The 24,646-nt window shown below is 31.3% G+C and overlaps 1 protein-coding gene and 2 pseudogenes across 3 annotated transcripts; 1 reads left to right on the top strand and 2 right to left on the bottom strand.

The window, feature by feature from the left end:
• Positions 1 to 4,445: 4,445 nt before the first annotated feature.
• Positions 4,446 to 5,685, top strand: LOC146930679 (uncharacterized; annotated as a pseudogene).
• Positions 5,686 to 6,139: 454 nt separating this feature from the next.
• Positions 6,140 to 9,900, bottom strand: LOC146930678 (ubiquitin fusion degradation protein 1 B-like). Of its 2 annotated transcripts, XM_085702143.1 has the most exons (10): positions 9,515 to 9,900; positions 9,263 to 9,313; positions 8,700 to 9,047; positions 8,032 to 8,056; positions 7,898 to 7,930; positions 7,689 to 7,810; positions 7,463 to 7,593; positions 6,799 to 7,022; positions 6,481 to 6,701; positions 6,140 to 6,369 (listed from the first exon to the last, which is right to left on the bottom strand). In XM_085702143.1, exons 2-10 carry the CDS (start codon positions 9,263 to 9,265, stop codon positions 6,289 to 6,291), a joined length of 1,188 nt encoding a protein of 395 aa, XP_085558269.1. In that variant the 5' UTR covers positions 9,266 to 9,313; positions 9,515 to 9,900; the 3' UTR covers positions 6,140 to 6,288. The 2 variants fall into 2 exon arrangements, with proteins under 2 accessions (XP_085558269.1, XP_085558270.1); XM_085702144.1 differs by lacking the exons at positions 8,700 to 9,047; positions 9,263 to 9,313; positions 9,515 to 9,900 and having other exon boundaries at positions 8,032 to 8,566.
• An 11,531-nt stretch (positions 9,901 to 21,431) lies between these two features.
• Positions 21,432 to 24,017, bottom strand: LOC146930677 (scarecrow-like protein 30 pseudogene; annotated as a pseudogene). The gene has a single exon (XR_015006444.1). The product of XR_015006444.1 is annotated as a scarecrow-like protein 30 pseudogene (transcript).
• Positions 24,018 to 24,646: the final 629 nt, after the last annotated feature.

Raw genomic sequence — 24,646 nt, 5'->3', positions numbered from 1 at the left:
AGGATATGACAAATATATCATATCCCGTCTTTCTATCCAGGTCATCAAAGTAATATATGTGGTTTATTAAGATATTTATGCCAAACAAAAAATATTTGTAAAAACAGAAAGTAAAAATACATATGCCAAATAAAGTTTAATGAGATATTTATGTCAAATAAAGTAATACATGTAATTTTTTATATGATTAAAATTTATATGTATAGTTTGTTGAAATATTTATGTTTCATAAAAAAATAGGTTTTTAATTAAAAAATTGTTATTGTGTTAGTAGCACATAAGCACATGAAACAAAAACATAAAATTAACTAAATATGTATCCTTTCAATATCCTTCCTTCAAAAAAATGTATCCTTTCAATAATCATGCTTAGCCAAAGCACTTGATTAACTTCTATGAAGATATGATTCCAACAAACCTCACAATCACTTGCATAAGGTTAAAGTAAGAGAGACTAGGGGATAGCAAGGTGACTCACTAAGCAACTCTGACTTAAAGAGTGGATAGCAGTAAGATAGTCACTCTCAACAACAATGTGATCAAATCATAGAACAAAGATTTAACAAACATTATTCCTGTTGTAATTGAATTATTGCTATTATAATGAGATTTAATTGATTTTTAAGTTAAATAATATTATAAAAAAGATAAAAGTTAATTAAAATAGTTTAAATGGAGGGTATAGTTGGAAGAATGAAAAATCCTACTCAAAACCTCATATGCCCTCTATATATTTCTATAGATATATGAAGGGTATAATTGAAAGAATGAAAAATTCATACCAAAACCTCATATCCCTTTTATATATTGTTATAGGAGACTACCGTTCAGACGGGTAATCCGTGTCTGTCCGTCTGCTCTTTTTATTGCGCTAATGTGTATAAGTTAAGAACATTAACTTTGATGAAATTTTGATAAAAGTTATTTTGATTTTGATTAAAATTATAGGTATAGATAATATATATTTTCCACATGAGGGGAAACTTTGTGGAAAGATATTAGTAGAGCTAGATATGCAAAAGGGTCTCAGTGGGATCATCATGGGGGTGGGTGGTGGGTTTAAGATGTGTCTCTAACTGGTGGAAGAAGATAACCTTATTGAGAACATGTCAGCTTGAGTCTACTGATTGGTTCTTTGATAATATTGTCAGAAAGGTTAGTGATGACCGATCTACAAATTTTTTTGAAAGATCTCTGGTTGGATGATATTCCAATGAGAATTCGTTTCCCCAGAATGTTTCAAGTTTCTTTTAAAAAAAAAGCTTAAGTCATTGATATGACCGTGAGGAGGAATCTAATTTGGGTACGAGATCTTAAGTGGAGGAGGGATCATTTTGAGTGATTTTTGAAGAGCTTCTCCAAGCTTTAGAGAGTCCTACCTCTGAAGGTGTAGACTTTTGGGTCTTGAGCAAGGATTCATCAAGGGTGTGAGAGTCTTGGTATCCTCTAAAGGTGAATGTCTTCTCTTGACAGCTGCTTCAAGACAGGATTCCAACTCGACAGAGTCTCGTTTCAAGGAGAATTATATTTGATCACGGTGGTATTTAATGTGTTCTCTTGTCACCTTTTTGTTAGATACCATTTTTTAGACCAGGTGTGGTATCATGTGTTATGGCGGTTGGAGTGAGAGTTTGTTTTACCTTCAAATTTAGCTAGTTTTCTTAGTATTATGTTAGACCTAGGGGGGGGGGGGAAACTTGAGAGGTTAGATTTCTTATTAATCTGGAAAACGGTTGTATGGTCCTTGTGAAGATCCAGAAATGATAACATCTTTTGTGGGAAGGATAAGTTTGTGCTCCAGTTGGTCGAAAATTGTTAAATTCACCTCTTGAAAGTGGTTTTTAGGAAAACATTATGGTCCCACTTGTTTCTTCTATGAGTGGGATCATGAACCCATTATGTGTTGCCACCGATAGTGTCTTGTGAAGGATTTGTCTAGTCTTCTTCTTGGTCTATTATGGTAGGGTGTTCCTGATAGAATTTTGATTAAAATTATAGGTATAAATGTTTGTGATTAAAGCTATTATGATTTTCCTTAATTACTAACTAGTTACTTCCTGATTTTGGCAGGTATGCACCAATATTAGGTATGTTACCTCCCTAAGTACCTTTCTCTCAGGGTTCTGCTCTTATGGCTTGTTTCCCTAGTTACTAAATAATTACTTCATGATTAGACAGGTATAACCCAATATTAGGCATGTCACCTCCCTAAGTGCCTAGTTATCAAGGTTATGCTTCAGAGGAGACAAATATTACGCACTAGAGTAAAATTAAATAGCAATCGAGGAATAACTAAATAAAGACTTCAAATTAAATAAATATCCAACAAATAGAATAGAGGTTCTTAGAACCCTAGCTTAAAAAGATTTAGTTACACATGGCAACTAAAGACAAATTACAAAAGAAATAAAACATACCCTAGAGATTTGGAGTGAAGAGAGATAAACTCCTCCCTTGAAGCTCCTAGTGCTTATCTTACTCTTGAACCGCTTCATTTTGAATGAGAAATTATTAATGAAAGACTTGGTATTTATAGGGAGAGTTACCACCTGAAGATGGACTAAAAATCTAAGATTTTTCCACTTAAAAGTAGCAAAAATCAGTTCTGGCCCGTTTTCAGCAATGCTTAGGGCGCAAAAGCTATGCTTGGGGGAGCATGAGTGTGCAGAAAATACATGATCAGGGTGCCTGAGGCATGCTCGGGGCGCCTGAGTGTGCAGTCCGGTGCATGAATCTTAGTTTCTTCGTCCTTTTGGTTGTTTGCTTCCATATAAGATGTCATGGGACCTGGGAACAGAATTCCTCTCTCTGTAATATCTTTTGAGGCCTCTTGAATCGTCATTCTTGATCTTCCCAAAGTCTTCACAAGTCTTGCTTTGCCGATTTGCATGATTTCTTCGTGAATTACATCAAAACACCCTAAAATTGTTATGTTTCGGGAAGAATACAAATACATGACTCAAATATAGAAAACATTACAAATGTTCCGAAATCATAAGCAATTGCTCTAATACTCCTTTATTTTGGATGTAAAACCTACTGAAAAACATGCTAAGAATAACGTAAGATGATGTGCTATTAAGCCACACCTTGATATTCTTCATTCAAACCAATAAAAAAACTGGATTATTCTAACCAATGTGCATGTCCTATTCTGAAACTGGAATAAGACATATACATTGTGGCATAGGTCTATATTGATCTAATTCTTCCCATAATCCTCTTAAATCAATGAAATACTCTGTAATCTTGTGATTTCCTTGCTCCAAATTAGCAATTTCTTGCTGCAATTGTGCTACTCTAGTTCTATCTCCTCTCATAAAACAATCCTAAGATCATTCCACATATCAACAACATTTTCTATAAACACAACACTTTGAGCAATAGATGATGAAATAGAATTGATTATCCATGTATGAACAAGATTATTGCACCTTTCCCATGCAATCCGATTCAAATCATCTTCATCATGAACATGAATAGATTCATCTACAAACTTAAACTTGTTCTTCATTGCGAGCTCTCTTCGCATCTTCATGGACCACGAATGATAGTTATCTCCAGTCAATTGTGGCATAGCACTAACGGTAGTAGAATTTTCTGAAGGATGAACAAAATATGGATCAAGACTGTGATCTTGATTCTGCACATCATTATTGTTTTTCACCATGATACAAAACACTTTCAGAGAGAAAGAGTATGAATAACAAAGACAAAAAGATTCAGTGATGAATCAATCTAGAAAAATAGATTATGAACAAAATTGAAATGATAACGAATCAGAAGATGGACAAGAACAACGAAAGGATTGTTCAATCTTCACGAAGCGGAAGTAGAGCAGGACGAACTTGCTCTGATACCATCTAAAACTTAAGATGGTATCATGGACATCTTCATCGTGAACATGAATAGATCCATCTACAAACTTAAACTTGTTCTTCATTGCAAGCTCTCTTCGCATCTTCATGGACCACGAATGATAGTTATCTCCAGTCAATTGTGGCATAGCACTAACGATATTAGAATTTTTTGAAGGATGAACAAAATATGGATCAAGACTGTGATCTTGATTCTGCACATCGTTATTGTTTTTCACCATGATGCAAAACACTTTCAGAGAGATAGTATGAATAACAAAGACGAAAAGATTCAGTGATGAATCAATCCAGAAAAATAGATTATGAACAAAATCGAAACGATAACAAATCAGAAGATGGACAAGAACAACGAAAGGATTGTTCAATCTTCACGAAGCGGAAGCAGAGCAGGACGAACTTGCTCTTATACCATCTAAAAATTAAGATGGTAACGTGGCTAGTTTAAGGTGGGATATATTTAGGAAAGCAAAGGGCAAAAAGTGCACAAAGTGGTAACGTGGCTCAAGGGAAAAATAGTCAAAATCGCACAATTTCAAAACTTAAAAAGTGCAAAATTAAACATATAATATACTGAAACCGGATCCGTTCTCAAGGGCATTTAGCAAAGCTTTCCTTGTTGGAAAGTGGTAAGTTTTCTTTGTTATTTCTTTAACGTAATACCTAGTTGGGATTTGGGAAAAAGTTTATTACTCATATTACATATGTGTGATACCTATTTACTTGTTTCCCTTTTGCAGCTTTTTACCATTGCAGACCCGAGACATGCGGTTAGAGTGCTTAAAAGACTTGGATTTGAGGACTGTTTTGAAAGAATTATGAGCTTAGATACAACATTAACCCTCCTAATGACAAAGAATTATTGGACATTTACCGACGGTTTTTGTCGTTGCTATATGACAAATTTCTTGTAGTATACACACGCCGGCCTGATTCTGATATGGTGCTTCCAAAGACATCAGTTATCTGCAAACCCTTTAAAGATGCATTTGATAAGGCTTTCAAATTGGCAGATATTGACCCTCAAAGAACAGTAAGAACACATATTTCCCTTATTAATAGATTAACCTCTTGAAGATCTTGTTAATAGATTATCTCTTTCCAATTATAGTACACACTTTTCTTCGCGATCTTCCTTCTATATCTTTTACATTTAATGACTAATCTATTATAATTTAAACTCCAAAAGGATAGGGCATGATGCTAAACCTTAGTTATCAATTAGCAAACAGGTTATGCACGAGAAGACTATCAATATTATCATTGTTCTTGTTCTTTGATGACAGAATCCACAACTTACCTAAACGTTTTGGCCTCCATACAGTTGCGGTAAGTGGTCCCTATTGGTTACTGATGAATGAACAAATATTACTTGCAGTTGGTTTGAACACATCAATTTAAGTATTAAAATTGTAGTATCCTATACTAGAGTTTTCCATTTCTAGTTTTTATCCGTTTCTTATGATTCGAAAGTAATTAAGGTCAAAAACAATTATGAAATACAATTTGTCAAGTATGTGTGTGTGCGTTTTGTTTTCTTTCTGCAATCTGCATGTAACATAGCAGTACTTTGAAATACACACATCACATTACTATTAAAATAGCATACCATGCACTCTACAAAGTTAATTTATGTGTCAATTCTAATTGCCATATGGATGCATGTGGGGACATCCATGCGCGCACTACAAGAGTGGATCATGCATTAGAGAGTATCCATAATATCAGAGAGGCTTTTCCAAAGCTATGGGAAGTCGATTAGAAGCATGAAATCGTCTATTTTGCAATTGAAACAACAGTGAAAGCGTAGCTCAGAAGTTTATCCACTATGATATGTCAGTGAGTGGTGTCTTTTACACAACTGTATGTCTTATACAATCTGATTCCTTAAGCCATTCTTAATGAGGTTTCTTTTGCCTGATCTTGTATTACACTGACAGATTAACTTTCCTTTGCATCTATATATCTCTAAGTGTCAATTGAAACACAGAAAAGCAGTTGAAGTCAAAGTGTGTTCACCTTGTTTTCCCTTTAAAATTTGTTAGATCTGAATGTGAATCTTTTGTTCATTTTTCGCTCCTTCTTTTAGTGCAAATATTAAGTATTTCGAAAACAATGTGATTTAGTGTATCTCTTCTATATGGTTATTAATAATTCAAAGTGGAGTATGCACAATATTTAATTTTACTCACTAGTAGACAATGTAATGATGAGGTTCAAATAAAGGCAAATTAAATACAAAAAAGTCGTTAATTCATTGAATATTTGTTAAATGGGATATTTATAAACTTTCCAAAGCAATAGTCATAATCACCAACTTAAAAGAAAAACATGGATATACAAGAGTAACATACTTGTGCTCTAAGCCATGTAAACTAAAAGAAATTATTGAAAAAAAAAAACCTAACAAAGATCATCTTAATGAATACTTCTTTCCCGAGAAAGCTTGGAACTGTGGGGTATCTGTTTTCTTAGATGACTCTTGACTTGCACTCTTCAGAGAAGAGAAAAAATCAAATCATTAGATCATGTCCATAAACCATAAGCTGAATGTAATACAAGTTGCTCCAAAAAGTAAACAAAATTCACTATAGATGAAACTTACCTTTGGTTGTGTTTGAACATTGGATGCATTGGCATTTGACCCAAAAACAAGCTTCCCAGGAGTTCTAATGGAACTGTTGGTTTGATTTTCAGTTTGTTGTTGCTTTATAATTGGAGTAGAAGTTTGTTCAATTGATTGTGCCGACGGTTTACCATCCAAACGCCTTCCAGAACCACTAAACGGAATTAGTTTCGGAACCTTAGTTGGTGGTTCTTCTTCAACTGAAATGCAAACAAAATAGTCAATATTCTATTCACGTGAAAACAAACACGTGAAATTCTTCAAGCATATTCCAACAGATAATAAAAGAATCACAACCTTGTAGAGGTTTCTTATGAGACAAATCAGATGGCAAAGGCTTCTCAGGTTCTTTGTAATCAAGAGGTGGAGCAAAATCAACTTCACAGTCTGTTTCAATTATACTGATTGCGGGAGAAGGTTTCGTTTCAACCACATCAATGTAATATTTTTTATTGTTATATGGAATCATTATAGTGCGGCCGGTGGTTAAACATGAGTAACTCCTCAATGAAGTTTCTAACCTGCAAATCATACAGGGAAAAAGAAAGATATTATACACCGCAATAAGCAACTATTGAGTTCCTCAATGAAGTCTCTAATAATTAAGCTCTTATAGCATATACACATATCTTTGAAGTGTTTATGTATAAGCAACTATTTCTATACCAGAGGTAAATTAAATTCAAATTATATTTATATACGCAATAAGCTATTTTCATAAGCTATCTTGGAGAAAGCTTAAAGAAATAAGTTGAAAACAACTTATGAGCATGTTTTGAAATGTTTTTATAAGTTCTCTCAAACAGTTTCACAAGTACTTATGGTAGTAGATTTAGATAAACTCAAATAAATCAACTCAAGTAAACACTAAATTTCACAAGTACTTATGACAGTAGATTTAGATAAACTCAAATAAATCAACTCAAGTAAGCACTAAATATGATATTTTAGTTATTCGTACATGGCTTTTGGATTGGAGATATCCAAAAAATCTTTGCTGTGAGGCTGGAACTTCACAAACTTTCCTTTTACAAGACTTGTGCTTTTCAGAGAGACAAGGTCTCCTTCCTGTAGGAGCATATCTTCCATCATCTGAGGATTACAAAAATATTTTATAAATAAAAATGGTCAATCATTTACTAAAGAGAAATAAATATGAACAAAGAAAGAAAGGAAATCAGATATACCCAATTTGGTAAGAATACAATCCCCTCGTCAGCAGTGAATTCTAGGACTCCACAGTGAGTAGTTCTTTCAGCAGGAGTATTTCTCAGTTCAAATAACATTGGATATTCTATGTTCAAACGTGCTGAAAGATTTTAACAAGAATACTAATTTAGCATGGGAGGAAAAAATAATCAAATTATTGAAACCTAAATGACAAATATAAACTTACCAAGGCGATCTAGAGCTGAAGAGGGCATGATAACTGAATGGAAAAAGAATTTGCATTAGCTATCAAAATTTCACAATGTTTGATACCAATAAAAATACAGTGTAACCATCCATGTAAGGTGTTAGTGCACTTACTTTTATCACCGTTTTCCAGAATTGGCTGCAAAAAAGAAAAATCAGAAGTAAGAATCAGTGTTGAATTTTGAGGTTTGGAATAGCATCTACACATTAGATTGAAGATGTGTATAGTGTAGGACTATGTTTGTGACTGATCGACACTGACGCATATTGTTACATTGAATCACTTTCATTTTCTTAAATTATTTTATTAGTATCTATCTGTCAATATCAGTCTCATATTTGGTGTAGATATGTGTCGGTACTTCATAGTTTAGGAGTCACGTAAACCCATTTGGGTTGGTTTGGTGTTGTTGGCTTCAGACCTACAGTGTGTGCTCCTCTCAGTGTCTTATGCTCGACTCTCGTCGGTGTTAATTTAGGTGGGCTAGTTTAACTTCTTAAAAAAATAATAATAATTGGGAGTCACATACCAAGACTAAATTATAAGTTATGAGTATATAGAAAAAAAGTTGTCTAACCAATTTGTGTGCATATAAAGAATGTTCAAACATTAGAGTTATAAATCAAAATAATATGAATGTCTGGTATGTAACTGTAATGGGTTTTGCCAAAGATGTAAGAATAATGCAATTTGTTTGTTTTCTTTGATTGTCGGTGTAAAACAATTTGTGCATAAGAATTAAATTGGGTTAGAGAAGTTAGATATGCATTAGGTGACATACCCTATTCAGAGATGAGACAGAGAAACAACTGTAAACATGTTCAAAGATCTCATTGTGTCGTCTATTCCACTGATACTCATCAATATCATCATTCCACCCATGATGATCCTCAGGCAAATCCTGATTCCACTCACCCTCAGTTGAAACCTCAGTTGAAGCTTCAATCAACTCATCCTCATAATCATAATCATCATCATCCTCATCCTCATCCTCATCCTCATCCTCATAATGATAATGATCATCATCCTCATCCGATTCATCCTCAACTGACTCATCACTTAACATATCCTCGTCCTCATTCAACTGATCCTCGTGCAAATCCTCATTCTTCTGATCCTCATCTGAATTCTACAACAACAAAAAAAAGTTAACGCGACCAAATCATAATATCATAACCATATAAACAACATAGAGCAATTCTAGGTAGAACAACTACATAATAGTTTAACAAGAGATAATGCACATAATTTCATTAAAACCTGGTGAGATCAATATTCAATTTTCTGTTTATAAAACAACTAGGGGCATTGAAATTCAAAAATAAAAAAATAAATGTAACATACCATATTGAATGAGCCTTTGAGACTGTATAATATTAATAAGCGATTATATATCTGCACAACAATAAAATAAACAAATAAACAAAGGCGTGAAGTTAGTACTAAAACATAAAATAAAAATCAAAACGCTACGTGATGTTTAAATTAGTAGCATAGGTAAGACTCTCATAAAACTAAACATGAGGTTAACCTGTCACTAATCTCGACTTCTCTCCGAAAATAATTAATACCTTTCGTAAAATATTGAAAGCTTACCACGAGGGAGTTGATCTTTGGTCGGACCTCCTATGTTTCCAGTGGGTTACCGATTGCGGTGGGTTGCAGTAAGGGTTTGCGGCTGTTGATATTTTTAGGGTTTTGATATGAGTGGGAAGTCTCGATAAACTAGGTTTGTTCAAAATTTGCGGGCCTGGGTTGACTACTGATTTGGTTTTCTAATTTAACAACCAATTTAAAATATTTCCAATAACTTAGGTTTTTTTAAGGGATGGTTTTTTTTTTTTTTTTGTGAAATCTTTAAAAATAAAATTATCAGTATTAATGTATTGTTTTTGTTAAAAAAAATATATGTAAAATTTTGTTAAATATTTGCACGTTCGTTGTAGATTTTTTTTTTTGTGTGACTAAAAATAAATCAATATTCATTCATTCAAATTGAGAGAATACATCAATACAATAAAAATTTGCTAAAAAAATGGTGAATCTGCGAACAAACTCACATCTTCCATGTTAATAGCATAAAACGACAAAGTACAAAAATCTACAAATATGACTGTATTCAAGTCTCTGGAATAGTCATGTCTCTAGATCTACAACGTTGCAAAGTAATCGATTGAATCTGCATTGGATCAAAGTTGATCTGACAATATGAACCGAACAAACATCTGAACAAGATGGGAATGACAAATAACACCGCACAAAGACGACGAAATCATGAAAGAAAAAACAAACTAGATGTGAAAATAACTTCTTTAAATAAAAGGGAAGGAGAAAAACTATTTAAAGAGGTGATTTTGCCTCAAAAATTGACCTCTTTGTAGATGAAAGAGAAGAAACTATGGTTTTAGGCAACAGCTCAAAAGAGAGAGGAGTTTTTTTTTTTTTTTTTGCCCGTTGTAGATTTTATTGGTCTATATATGTTTTTTTGTCTATATATGTGAAAGTCGATATGATAACATTTTGAATGCTTATAACTATTTTAAAAATATCAATATTAATATAGTGTTTTTATTAAATATTTTTTATTTTATATGTAGAACATCGTGATATATTTCTTTCGCGCCTGTTGTGAATTTTATGTGTTTATATCTATGGGGGAAAATTTATGTACCGATATGAGAAAGACGTTATGATAAAATTTTGAAATTCATGAATATTTTTAAAATATCAACATTAATGTAGTGTTTCTAATAAAAAAATCATTTGATATGCAAAACACTTTTAAATATTTGCATTGCACTCGTTGCGGATTTTATGTGTATATATCTGTGAAAACAATTTTTATGTATTGATATGAGATAGTTTTGAAAGCTCATGACTATTTTCAACATATCAACACAATGGTAGCGTTTCTATTAATTTTTAGGCTAAATTACATTTTTAGTCCCTTAATTTAATTTTAGGTAACAATTTGGTCCTTTTATCTTTTTTCCATTTCAATTTTATCCTCTTGGTTCATTTGCATATGAATTTTCAAACTTCAAATTCAGCGCCGTTCCTATGAAATTGGAGGCTCGGTTCTCATAGTAAAAATAGACCCTAATAAAAAAACGAACAATTTTTTTAAAAGATTAATCTTCTATTTAAATTGAAAATAACACTCGTATAATGATTATTAGCCACCGAAATCAAAATTAACAATTATTTTTACTAAAGACGTGTTTTTTAACTTAGAAATAGAAACATAGAACATGATTTTTTTACTTAAAAATTGAAACATGAAACATGTTTATTTTTCTTTTTTGAGTGGAGGTGGGGATATTGAGCAATAATTTTTTTTCTTGAGGCTCATCACTTTGGGAGGCCCAACTCGGTTGAGCTATTTGCACTCCCCAAAGAACGGCCCTGGTCAAATTCATGGTTTTATTTTCTTATGACCTTTCAATCTTCAAATCTACGGTCTTCATCTATGTTTGCATAAGAATATTAGATCTGAAACTTGAAAAATTTTATGAAAATGGACCAAAAAGACAAAATTGAAATAAAAAAATATAAAGGACTAATCTGTTTCTTGAAATTAAGCTACAAACATAATTTTGCCTAATTTTTATTTTATTTTATATGCACCATAAGGAACAATAAGAACCTTGATAGTAAATGTAAGTTTGAAATGCACAAAAAAATAGCATAAGTTAGTGTGAGAAACAAAAATACAATAAGATGTAAAGAAAAGGGGCTCGGAGCACAAAGAAAAATAAAAGGAGGCGATCTTTTCAAGTAAGGTGATGGTGATTCACATCCACTCTCACCTCAAGTGAGGATTGAGTACTTTTAAAAAAATAGGGTTTCCTGCCAAAACAAAGTGCTGGTGATTCACACCAACTCTCACCCAAATATAGGTACCTGATTCTTAAAAAAAAACAAGAGCAAGCTATTGACATAAGGTGCTGGTGACTCGCCCTAACTCTCACCTCAAGAATGAAGCTTCTTTACTCTAACAAATAAGTTACTCTAACAAATAAGTGACTCTGAGGCTTCCATGCAATTGTACACATACATACATACATACATACATACATACATACATACATACATACATACATACATACATACATATATATATATATATATATATATATATATATATATATATATATATAAAATTTGTGTATGAATTGTACTGTCTATGGAATTGTCGTTTTGAATTACAGTAATAAATAGGTCGAAATTTTGGCTTGGAATCACATAACAGAACTTGTTGTCTGCATAATTAATCGCAACGATAGTTAACTGCCGTTTTTTTTTTTTTGAAACAAAGATAGCCTAGCAGTGAGCTTTAGCTATCCAAAATATATTAACCAAAGAGAAAGAGGACCATACAAAAAAGAAACGGGGGAACCAAACCAAAACCCCTTCGAAAGTTCACAAACCTAAAACAAGGCATCCCAAGCCTGTTTTGCACATAATACATTCTAAGCCAAATAGGAACCTCTAACCAAATGGTCAGATGACTGACAGTTAAGCCAAAATTAGCAATTGTATCAGCACAGCTATTACCCTCTCTAAAGACATGTGAAACTTGAAAATGCATACTGTTAATGATGAGGAGGCAATTGTTCCATCTATTTCTCAACCTCCAAGGGATCATACAATTGTTTTTGAAGGCTTTGACCACTAGAGCAAAATCAATTTCAAGCCACAGATAAATCCAATGATTTTGGGAAGCTAACTCAATTGCTCTCATGGTACCAATTAACTGTCGTTGAAACCGACAGCAATTAATTACCGATGAAGCCAACGGTAGTTAACTACTGATGAAGTTAAATTGGTAAACTCGTGGTGTTTATCGGAAAATTTTGATGTGGGAACAACAATTTTCTAACATTAAACTTAAGAAGACTTTGTTTCCTTTATTAAATCCAATCAACTAACTTAATTTAAAAAAAAATAACTTCAAATTAAATAGAGTTCAAAACACTTCAGGATACGAAGAGTGGGATGGAGCTAGAAGGGGGACCAGCAGAGGCCATATTCCTATTTAACTGTTGATTTGGTATTTTAGAGTATGATTTATCAATTATACCATTTATCAATTACTATTATCTTTTTCAATAAAACTAATTAATGATGTATATTTGGAAAACTAATGTTTGTTTTTTTAAACAAAGTTTGTTTCTTGTTATCTTAAAATTTAAACAAAATTTTGTTACCTATAATAATGGTTCCATGAATAGTTAAAATTCTATAAATAAGATGAGTAGTAATTATTAAAAATTTCAAGTGCAAAGTAAAAAAAACAGATCTGAGAGAAAAAGAAAATAAAAGTGAAAATTAATTTTTTCGTAGCTTTTGATTAAGGTGAAGTTGGAATAATTTTTATATTGACTTTAATTAATTAAAGAGATGTGCGCAATATTTAGAAAATTGACAATTGTTTGTCATGAGAGCGTGTGAAAAAAAATAGGAATTTGTTGGAGAAAAAAATAGTAACCAACAAATGTTTTTTTTTTACCAATATAACTAACAAATGTTTGTTACGAGAGAAAAGTAACCTATTAAATTTATTGGAAATAGAAAGTGTGCAAAAAAATATGAATATATTGGTGGATTAAAATGAGGGTATAATAGAAACAAAATATACAAAAATACGTTTCGCTATTTTGGTGTTAATATTCCAAAACAACAATTAAAAAGGAACAGAGGTAGTATTAACTAAAATCTGTAACACTTAACAAACTAGATTTTTTTTTTCCTGCAATTTATAGAAGAATCAAAATCCCTAACTAGAATTCCAGTTTAAGATTCCCCCTTGCAATTCTGGTTAGAAATATCAAATCATTACCTACGATTTTGTATATTCATCCTCAACAACTACCAACGATTCACCGGTCACGATTGCATCCTCCTACGTTTGCATTTTCGTTGCTTCATTTTTTTTATTCTATGCTATTCAAAGATCGTCTTAGTCTGGTCATTCTCTGACAAACCTCAAGGTATTCAACTTTCTTATATCCTTAATTTCTTATAATCTAGATGTCTAATAATTTTGAATCTATCTTATATTTTTTTTTTAAATATCTTAAATATATTGTGCATTTGAAATTTATTTTTTCTTCACTAAATTATACTTTCAACTCGGTCTCCCCTAAACTAAATTCCTGGCATCGTCCATGGAAGAGTATAACATCAAAATAAAAAAGTTTGAGGCATATACAAGACCTAGTTATATCAATCCAGTATCTAAAACAAAAACTCAAATACATAAAGAAAGAAAAGAAGATAATATTGCAAATGCATAAACTGATATAAACTTGTATATAAAGTACATAAATAAGAACATATCCGATCTTAATTCAACTTAAAAGTATGATATGATGGTTTAAACCTACTTAAATCCAAGATTAGTATACCCTTACTCAGCACTTTACAGTTTACCAATTCACACAAAATTTAGCAGTTAACCACTGTTACTTCAACACAGCATCTCTAGCACAATTCACCGTCACGGTTTCATGAGAAAGGTTCTTCAATCTGGTTAGTAAGGGAGCAGGCCAAATTTGTCTGGTATGAATTCAAGGTCAAAGATGGTAACAACCCTGGTCAGGTCCAAATGCAAATAAATAGTTTCACAATAATGTTGTGTTATTATAAAAGATAATAATTTTTGTTATATTTGTTATATTTATTGCTGTCATTAAAAAAGATAAATATAATTTTTTGAATTTGCTACATTTAAAAGTCACGAATATCTACTATACTTATAATTTTAATATATACTCCCTCCGTTCCTTTTAAGTGTATTTTTAGGGGGAATTTTTCGTTCATATTTAACTATCTTTTTGGTATTTTAAGGGTACAATTTATCAATTATACCCTTTGTCATTTACTCTTATCTTTTTCAATAAAACTGATTAATGATATCTATTTGGAAAACTAAAGTTTGTTTTTTTTATTAAAAAGAGTTTGTTACTTTTTTTTTTTTTGAAAGGAAGAGTTTGTTACTTGTTATCTTCAAATTTAAACAAAATTTTGTTACAAACAATGATCCAAGAAGAGTTAAAATTATATAAATAAGATGAGTAACAATTGTTAAAAATTTCAAGTGCAAAGTAAAAGAACATATTTGAGAGAAGAAAAATAGAAAACTCCATGAATGTTCAAAAGGAATAAAAAGTGGAAGATTCATTGGAATGGCTGATGAGAGGTGAAGAGGGAGAAATAGTTGAAAATGTGCACAATATTTAAAAAATTAACAATTGTTTGTTATGAGAGAGAGAGAGAGAGAGAGAGAGAGAGAGAGCAAAAAATAGGAATTTATTAGAGAAAAAGATAATAAGCAACCATTGTTTGTTACGAGAGAAAGATAACATATTAATTTTATTGAAAAGATAAAGTGTGTGCAAAAAAATAAGAATTTATTGGTGTAATAAAACGAGTGTATAATAGGAAGAAAATATGCAAAAATACACATCACTAATTTGGTGTTAATTTTCTAAAAAGACGCTTAAAAAGGAACGGATGGAGTATCAAAAAATTTATATAATATATCGTTTGTAATTTACACGCAAATTTTTTATAAAATATTCCATAAAAAAATCCTTAAAAAAATCGTTGATAATCGACACGCGTTGGGGAAATAAAAAAAAGCGGAAAGACAGACACGTGAATGTCTGTCTTTTCGCAATAAAGATTTGGGCTGACATTTTAATTATTTCAAATATATTCTAAAATAATTTTTTTATATTAATGTCATATTGTTGATGTTATTAAAAAAAAAGATAAGAATTTAGATTATATTGTAAATTATTGTTGTGATTGAAAAACATAAACCTGATTGTTATTAAAAAAGGTAAAAATTTAAATTATATTGCAAACTATTGTTGTGATTGAAAAAGATAAACATCATTTATTGGTTTTGTTACAATTTGAAAGTCTCAAATATTTGTACTTTTTAAAAAGGAAATATTTGTACTTATAATTTTAGTCAAAATCAATCTCTAAATCATTGTTTGGTCTCTTTCAAAAAACCAAGAAGAGATGTGATAGATTGGAATGCTCTTAGATCAGCGAAGTGTCAAGCAAAGTAGGTTGAGTTCTTTGATTGTTAGCAGAAGTCATGCTAGAGGGCTAACTATGTTTCAACCCCTGAGTATTTTGTATCCAATTTTTTTTCTTCTTTTGCTCTATTAACCTTAAATTATTTTAAATTTATCAATTTGTTACCATCGTTTTTATATTTTGTGTACTGAGCTTCAGCATTATGCTAGATGTAGATAAAAATTTAATGTTAATTGTCTATCAAGATTCTATTGCCATGCCTAATTAGTCGTTTCATTAAAGTAATAAAATATAATTAATCTGTTAGTTTCTTCTAATTTTATTTAGAAAGAATAAATTTTGTTTGGAAAAACAACTGACATCTTTATTATTTTCTAAATTGAGCATTATATTAAAATAAAACAAATTTTCAAATTATTGTAGGACATAATTTGTGAATGATACAATCTTCTTTGTTTCTAAACTCCAACAGTCCAGCCTATTTTATTTTCAATTAAAATATGAAATGGAGGAAGGATGTGTCGTTGTTAATGAAGCTTTCAGTATATATAATATGTCTAAAGGTCAAACTCTGACCCATACATATTGTAATGCATTATCCTATGAATTGAGTTCTCCGCAGTATTTAAGAACAAAGCGAGTATTAAAGACACCATTATAGTTAAATATCAATAATTGGAATATGGTGTTTAGGGTCATCAAATCGTCGAATTAAGTGACGTATATGTTGGATTGAGATAGGCATGCCCCTATGTTAGATTTAGTGTGAAAGATTTGTGTTTACGTCTGAAATTCTCCAAACTCTACGCTTTAGGAAAGTTATGTGTCACAGGACTTCTCAGTTAGAGAGACACAAAAACACATTCAACCTAATGACTTATCCAGTTTCAATTGTGATAAAGTCTTGACTCATGATTCTTTTTTTTTTTTTTTGACTCATGATTCTTTTTTTTTTTTCAACATAAGTATGACTAATAGGACACAAGGAAAGTTATCTCACAAGACATTCCAACTAGTTAGAGATCCACACCAATCCAACTAGTTAGAGATCCACACCAATCCAACTAGTTAGAGATCCACATTCAGTGGTATGATTAAGTCTCACTTAAGACTCATTTATAACCGATTTTATCTTTCCTTAAAAAAGTGTCTTGATACAGTTATTTTAGAAGTTTTTATTTTTTCCTATCTTTGGGAAAAAGAATATGGCTTTTCCAAATAAAATGCAACAATAGGAAACACATATTTTGTCAAGGAGGACACTATTGGCAAGTATGGATAAAATGATAAAACAAAATAATTAAATAAATGGTAAAATTATTAAAAAAAATGTAAAACCAAAATACAATATTTTTATATAAGGTCAAAATAAGTCATCGTGAGCTTAGTTCAGTTGATATAGACAGTGCATAATATATGCAAGGTCCGGGGTTCAAACCTCGGCCACCAAAAAAAAATATATATAAGGTCAAAATAAGGTTTTTCACAGTGTCTAATATTGTTGTGCATTGTTGCTATCTTAATAGGATTTACCTAATTTTTTTATTGATAATTTAAATATAAATGATAAAATAGTTTAAATAAAGGGGTAGAATATTAAAGGAAAAGCCTAGTCCAAAATTGTATATCCCTTTTACGTATACTAATGTTCAGACGGGCACTCCGTGCGTTAATATTTTTATGAAATTAGTTAGATTGTAATTAAAATTATATGTGTAGATTTTTTTGAAGGTGAAAATTATATGCATAGATGTTTGTGATTTCAAACTTTAACAACACGTTTATCTTCTTAAATCACCAACAACATAATAAATATAATATAAAATTTTGTTCAAAAAAATATAATATAAAATTTAATTTTTTTTCATTGACATCAACAAAACAATACAGCATTATTATAGTTAAATTTATTTACGGGTATGATTGGAATAATAAATAATCTCACCCAAAATCTCCTCTTTTATTTAAACATTGTTATAGATAATAATATTGTTTCTATTGTAGTCAAAGTCAAATGGTTCCTATTTTAATGGAATTTAATTTTTTTAATTAATAATTTAAGTAATATTATTTTTTAAGGAATTTAAGCTAAGTAATATTATAAAAAGGATAAAATAGTAAATAAAATACTTTAAATAAAGGGTAAAATTGGAAAGATAAAAATTTAACCCCAATCTTTCTTTATATATGGTATATTGGTGTATATATATATATATATATATATATATATATATAGTGAGCGTCTCTTTTTTTTTTTGGTAATGGTCGGGGTTTGAACCCCGAACCTTGCATATTTTATGCATTGTCCCAACCAACTGAGCTAAGCTCACGAGGACACCAGTGAGCGTCTCTCTCCACACACACCATATACTTTAATTAATTTAATATCTATATTATTTATTCATATTATGGTTGAGGGCTAAGAATGCCACTTTTGTATCTCGTTGTCAGCAGTGGCGGTCGAACCCGTTGTCTTGTTTGGGTATCGGCTAATGTCTGATTTATGTTTTTGTTATTATCAGACAGACACTTTGTATTTTGAGCGACCCCTTTAATACGTCTTGTGCTAAAGAGGCGTCTTTGATAGTGTGTGTGTGTGTACCATTTTTGCTTCTTCAAAAAAAAAAATCTATATTATTTAAAATTATTTGAATTTGTAAAAAAAAATAAAGTAAAAAAGTTCATCCAAAATAGATAGTTGGTTGTTAAACCTATTTAATTATGGTGTAGATTTGAATTTGAAATCGAAAAAAGAGTTTAGTTAATAAGGGTAAAATAGGAATAATGAAAAAGTCATTCTAAAATCTTTTATTTCTTTTTTATTGTGTTAACGCTTGCAAATTCAGTTATGTTCAGTATTTTATGAATAGTATTTTATATGAAATTTGTTATTACGTTAACTCATGTAAACTCGTTATTTTATTTGAAATTGACTATTAATCGTATTTTATATGAAATTTTGATTAAAATTATGAGTTTAATGGTGGTGGATCAACAGTCCAAAATAATTTGGCACACACAACCAATCAAAATATTTAGAACTATCACATCAACAAATGTTTTTTATTTATGTGCCGCTTTTGAATGTTTTGATTTGTTGTATGTGCAAAGTTGTTTTGGATTGTCGACGCACCACAATTAAACTCTAAAATTATAAGTATAAATATTTGTTTTGTCAAAAAAAAAGAATAAATATTTGTGACTTTTGAATTGTAACAAATTCAACAAACTATAGATATTTTTTTCAATGATACCGATAATATAACAAATATAATATAAATTCTTAACTTTTTCAGTAACACCAACAATATAACATAAATATATAAAAAAAATTAAAACTGAATTTTTTTATGGTGTCCGGAGATTGAACCACGGACCTTGCATATATTATGCATTGTCTTTACTAGCTAAACTAAGCTTACGGAATCTATGCATAATTGAAATAATAAAAAAGTCTGCCCAAAATCTCATATATATTTTTTAAAGAATCTCATATCAGTTTTATATTTAGTATAAGATATTGGCATAGATATATATATGTATAAATTACGAAAGAAAATGAGTTATGTTCAATGTGATCTTGATCATCCGGATTAAGTTAATCAAATCAGTTAGAATAATTGACAATAAGTTGCTTGTCTGATTCATGCTTTTCAGTTCAAGATCATCAGCATGTACATTAGTCACCTAATCTACATTTTTTAAAATTTGTTGTTATGCTTTTAAAATAACAGAGGTTAGGTTTGTTCTCATCTTTGACCTTTTGCTCTTTTATTTTTATCTGATCCCAAAAGGTCTCCGATATAAATCGGTCCTTTTTATAAGAAACAAACAAATATTTATAGTAAATATTTTATCCGATTCTTTTTATAAGAAACAAATGAATTAATAAAAGTTAATATATTTGGTTTATAATATAGATTGAATATATCAATATTTGTTAACCCATTATTCTCTTACAAAAAGGATTAGAGAGAGTAGATCATTTTCTTATACAAACCAACATCTTTTAATTATTTAACTAATGTCCTAAAAACAATTCTCAACATTTTTAATCCTTATTTTTTGAAGTTAAGTTAAATTCAAAAAAAAAAAATTCAAAGCCTAAGATTTTGTTTGGATGGATGTTTACCATGAACTGTGGATCACTTTAATGAGATAGTAAGGTTCTCTTTGAAAAAATAATTGTAGATCGCTAATAAACTAGCTTATAGTTAGCTTATAAGAGCATCCACAATGGTAATACACTAATAGGGACTCATTAAATGGACTCCACGTGTACATGTCACTTATTTATAATTTTTAATGAAAGTATATATTAAGGATTCAATGACTCCAATGACAATACACTGATAAGGACTTCAATTAAAAGTACTTAAATATGTCTCACTAATTTAAATAGGTCCCACTAGTAAGGACTCCAATTTAAAGTACTTAAATTACTACTTCTTTTGCAAGGGAGACCAACTAGTACATATTTTATTACTTCTTTTAAACGTGAGACCCGTTAGTTGCCCAGGAGAGAGAGTCCTAATATAATTGTCCATTGTTTAATAGGAACTCAATTTTTCTTCCTCCAATGAGGGGTCTTTAGCGGGGAGTGGTCCTTGTTAAGTAAAGACTCCCCCTTGTTTATAGTTTATATTGGATAAACTACTTGATTGAATTTATAGTTTTTGGCTACGTTACACTTTATCGAGATTATAAATATGAAATGACAAAAATGAATATATGTTTATTTAATAGTTAATTTTTTCAAGTAAGATGACAAGTAAAATTGAGAGAAAAAATGGAAAGCATTAAACTATAAGTTTTAAGATAAGCTTAGGAGAGCATTAAACTATAAGTTTTAGGATAAGCTATAAGCTTGTGAGAAAAAATGTCATATAACAGTCCTTTTAAGCTTAAAATCTGGCACAGAGCCTAAGTATTGAAGAATAATACTATAGCAAGTGTTGACTTCTCAAGTTTGTTTATATACATTTCTCTGAGAAAGTGCACCTATATATAATTACATATTGTTAATCAATCAGTGAATTAAGTAGAATTATTTGACCATTCTAGTTTTAGCCAGACAAAACCAGGACCAGATGCACCTGATACTTAACTGCCAAGAAATTTCTCTTAAATAATAGAATATGAAATCTGAACAACATTAAACCTTAGAAGACTTTTGCTTCCTTTATTAAATCCACTCAACTAACTTCATTTTTTTTTAAGAGTAATGATATTTTGACATCCATTTGATGACAACTTTGTTGACAACCTTGTTTTTCTCACTTCTTATTGGTCAAAAACAATGGAGAGAGAAAAAGGAAGAGAGAGGATAACAACATCATGTGAGTATGAGAGAGAAAGTTGTCCAAAAGTTGTCAAAAAATGGTTGTCAAAATATCATTTCTCTTTTTTTAAAAAGAACTAACATCAAATTAAATAGAGTCTAAAAGACAAACACTTCAGGAAGAGTATAACATCAAAATAGAAAAGTTCGAGGCATATACAAGACCTAGTTATACAAGCTAGTTAGCTACAGGAAATCAATCCAGTATCTAAAATAAAAACCTAAATGCATAAAGAAAGAAAAGAAGATAATATTGCAACTGCATAAGCTGATATAAACTTATATATAAAGTACATAAATAAGAATATATCCAATCTTAACCCAACTTTAAAGTATAATAGGATGGTTTAAACCTGCTTAAATCCAAGATTAGTATACCCTTATTCAGTACTTTACAGTTTACCAGCTCACACAAATTAGTAAAGAAAAGAAATTCCCTACAGAAGAGTGCTATGACTATAGTCTATATAATTTGATTAAGCAGGAACCCAGCAAGAAACAGCTAGCAGAATACGCCCTTTCCAACCCTGCAGAACCCACTTCCCATCCTCATCAACTACAAAATCTTTCGGATACTCCTTCTTCACCATTTCTTTCACTCTTTCCACCAGTTCTGGAGCCAATGGAAGTTGTTTGAACCTTGCTCTCTTGTTCCTAACCTGCCACTGCTTGTAAGTCTCTGGCCTTTCAACCCTCTCTGCTCCTTCACAAGCTATCACATTTACTGCATCCCTTCCGAATAACCCTTTCTCAATCATCAGCCTATATTGATCATCTTCACGCGGCACCGTAGCTTCAAGCATATCAAACAATGATGAGAAATGGAATAGTGCTTCCCTGAACCTAGTAAGAAAAAAGGGTGCGTTATAAGTTCCATTCACTACACCATGTATGAAAATGTTTGGATTAATCCTCCTGATCAACCTCAACACAGCATCTCTAGGACAATTCGCCGTCACCGTTTCATCAGAAACATTCTTCAATCTGTGTAAGCAGTTAACCACTGTTACTTCTTCTCTATCAATCTTGAGATCCTCAAGTCTTATAGTGTCCCATTTCTGAGCAAGGCAATTGTACTCAAATGGAACTCCAAACCTCTTGCAGTACTTCACAAGTCGCCGGCCTGTCTCTTCAACCCTTTCTGCAGGCCTAAATCCTGGCTGAGGAAGATCAATTCCTGTAATACGAAGCCTTGGTGGCCCACCGGATCTCTCTGAAAGACGCTGGATGAGACAAGGCCACTGAAAGCCATAGAAAATACCAAAGTCAATAATGTGGAGGCTGCTTTTATTTTCTACCAGCTTCAGAATAGTTCTGTTGGCCAAGAAATTCGACATCCTTTGAAATGGAGAAGCTGTGATATAAACTTTATGAGCTCTCAACATATCTGCAGCAGACGACGACTGAAGGAGTTTATACATCGGTGTACCAGCAGATAATCGCGCCTCAAGTCCATCAGCAAAGTAATGAGCTAAACGCTGAAGTCCATCGCCACTTGGCGAAGAATGCTGCCTAATCTGCTTCAGTATATCATTTGCATTCCTTTGATCATAGCTACCAACAGCTTGTGCACATTGAGATAACAAAGTCCATAAATCTACCGTAGTACTTAGTTTTTTCCCCTTACTGGAACCTTTCTTCGATCGCGATGTCTTTCCATTAGATCTTCCTGAACCAGAAATCTGTGATTGCGACGACTCAGAATTATCACAAAAAATCGACGGACTTTTACCATCCTTACAAAGAAGAACATCATCAAACATTTCTGATAACTCTGTATCATCATAGTAAACAGCTGAAACCTTGTTACTTCTCAGATCTTCTTCATGTGAAATACCAATACCATTATCATTCATCAGATAACCTCTCTTCTCCCCTAATCCTCTAGAACCCAAAACAAAACTACCCTCTTCATTCAGCTTCCAAACATCACTCGGAAAACTGAAAAAACCTCGCTGATCTCTAACCGGATCATGAGGAATTTTATCAAACACCTCGTATGCATTATTTTCCGGAGAATCGCAATCAACAACGGAATTATCAGTATTATAACTACAATTACTATAACTCTCAGAACTAGAACTAGTTCCAGTTCCGGATCCCAGAACATCATAAAACGATTTTTCAGCAGCTTGAAGCTTCAAACAATCTTGCAACATACAAGGTTTTGTCTCCAAATCTTCTTCATCCATAAGAATATCACTAATATACCTAAGAATAGGGTTTGAATATTTACTACTCTCAGAAGATTCAACGTTTGAGGTTATTCCAGAAGAAGGAACAGAATCACTTGAAGGTGATATTGAATTTGAATCTTCGAATTTAAACGCGTTTTCTGGGTTTTGGTTTGAAAAAACAGACACGGGTATGTTTCCAAACATGCATCCGTTAACAGAACCTGGAAAATTTTCTACGACTGTTTCTGTAGAAAACATGTTTGTTGCAAAGGTTTGAATCTGAACAAGAAATTAAGGTTTTGGAATAGATCTAGCGATTAAGGTAATGATTTTTTTTTTAATAAAGGGACTAGAAAAAATAAAAAATAAAAAGTGATGATAATTAGAATATTTGTGGATATGTACGAAATATGAATGAATGAAAATGAAGATGAAAATGAAAGGAGAAAAAGAGAAGAAAGTGTACAAAGTTTTGTGGTCAACGCAAGTTGGAAGTGATGAGAAGAGTAAACGGTGGAAGCTTGGAGAAGAAGTGTTATCTTTTGATTTTATAAATGAGATTACAGAAAAACAGAGAAAAGGGGAAAATTTATGTGACTTGGAGGAAGTTTCTGGGAAGATGATTAAGCCCTTTATTTATGAGGTGGCATTCTGAAGATATTGTTAATAATAAGTGTTTTAAAAAGGTGATTCTGACATTAAATCATGTTTATTAATTAGGCTTAAGGGTAAAATATGATTTTCGTCCCTGTAATTATAAGTTATTTGAATTTTCGTTCCTGAGCTTACAATTTTCGTCCCTGAGCTTACTAATCCTCCTATTTCGTCCTATAAAAATTAATCACTTGAAATTTCGTCCCTCTCCCCTTTTAATCACTGCCACGTCAGCAAATTACCAAAATGACATTGGAATTGACGAAAATACCCCTGGCTTATTTTTTTTGTTTTTTTTCCTTCAAAAATTTTTTCCCCAGTTTTTTCCCGAATTTTTTTTTACGATTTTTTCTCCAAAAAATTTCAGTTTTAATTTTAACATTTTTTTTCCCGAAATTTTTAATTATTTTTTCAGATTTTTTTAATTTAAAAAAAGAAATTTCGAAATTTTTTTAAGGAAAAAAAATAAGTCAGGGGTATTTTCGTCAATTCCCCATG

This window comes from Medicago sativa, chromosome 4, assembly GCF_051527215.1.
Source record: "Medicago sativa cultivar Bolivia chromosome 4, Bolivia_mono, whole genome shotgun sequence".
Taxonomy (NCBI): Eukaryota; Viridiplantae; Streptophyta; class Magnoliopsida; order Fabales; family Fabaceae; genus Medicago; species Medicago sativa.
This window is presented reverse-complemented; position numbering and strand designations above follow the sequence as displayed.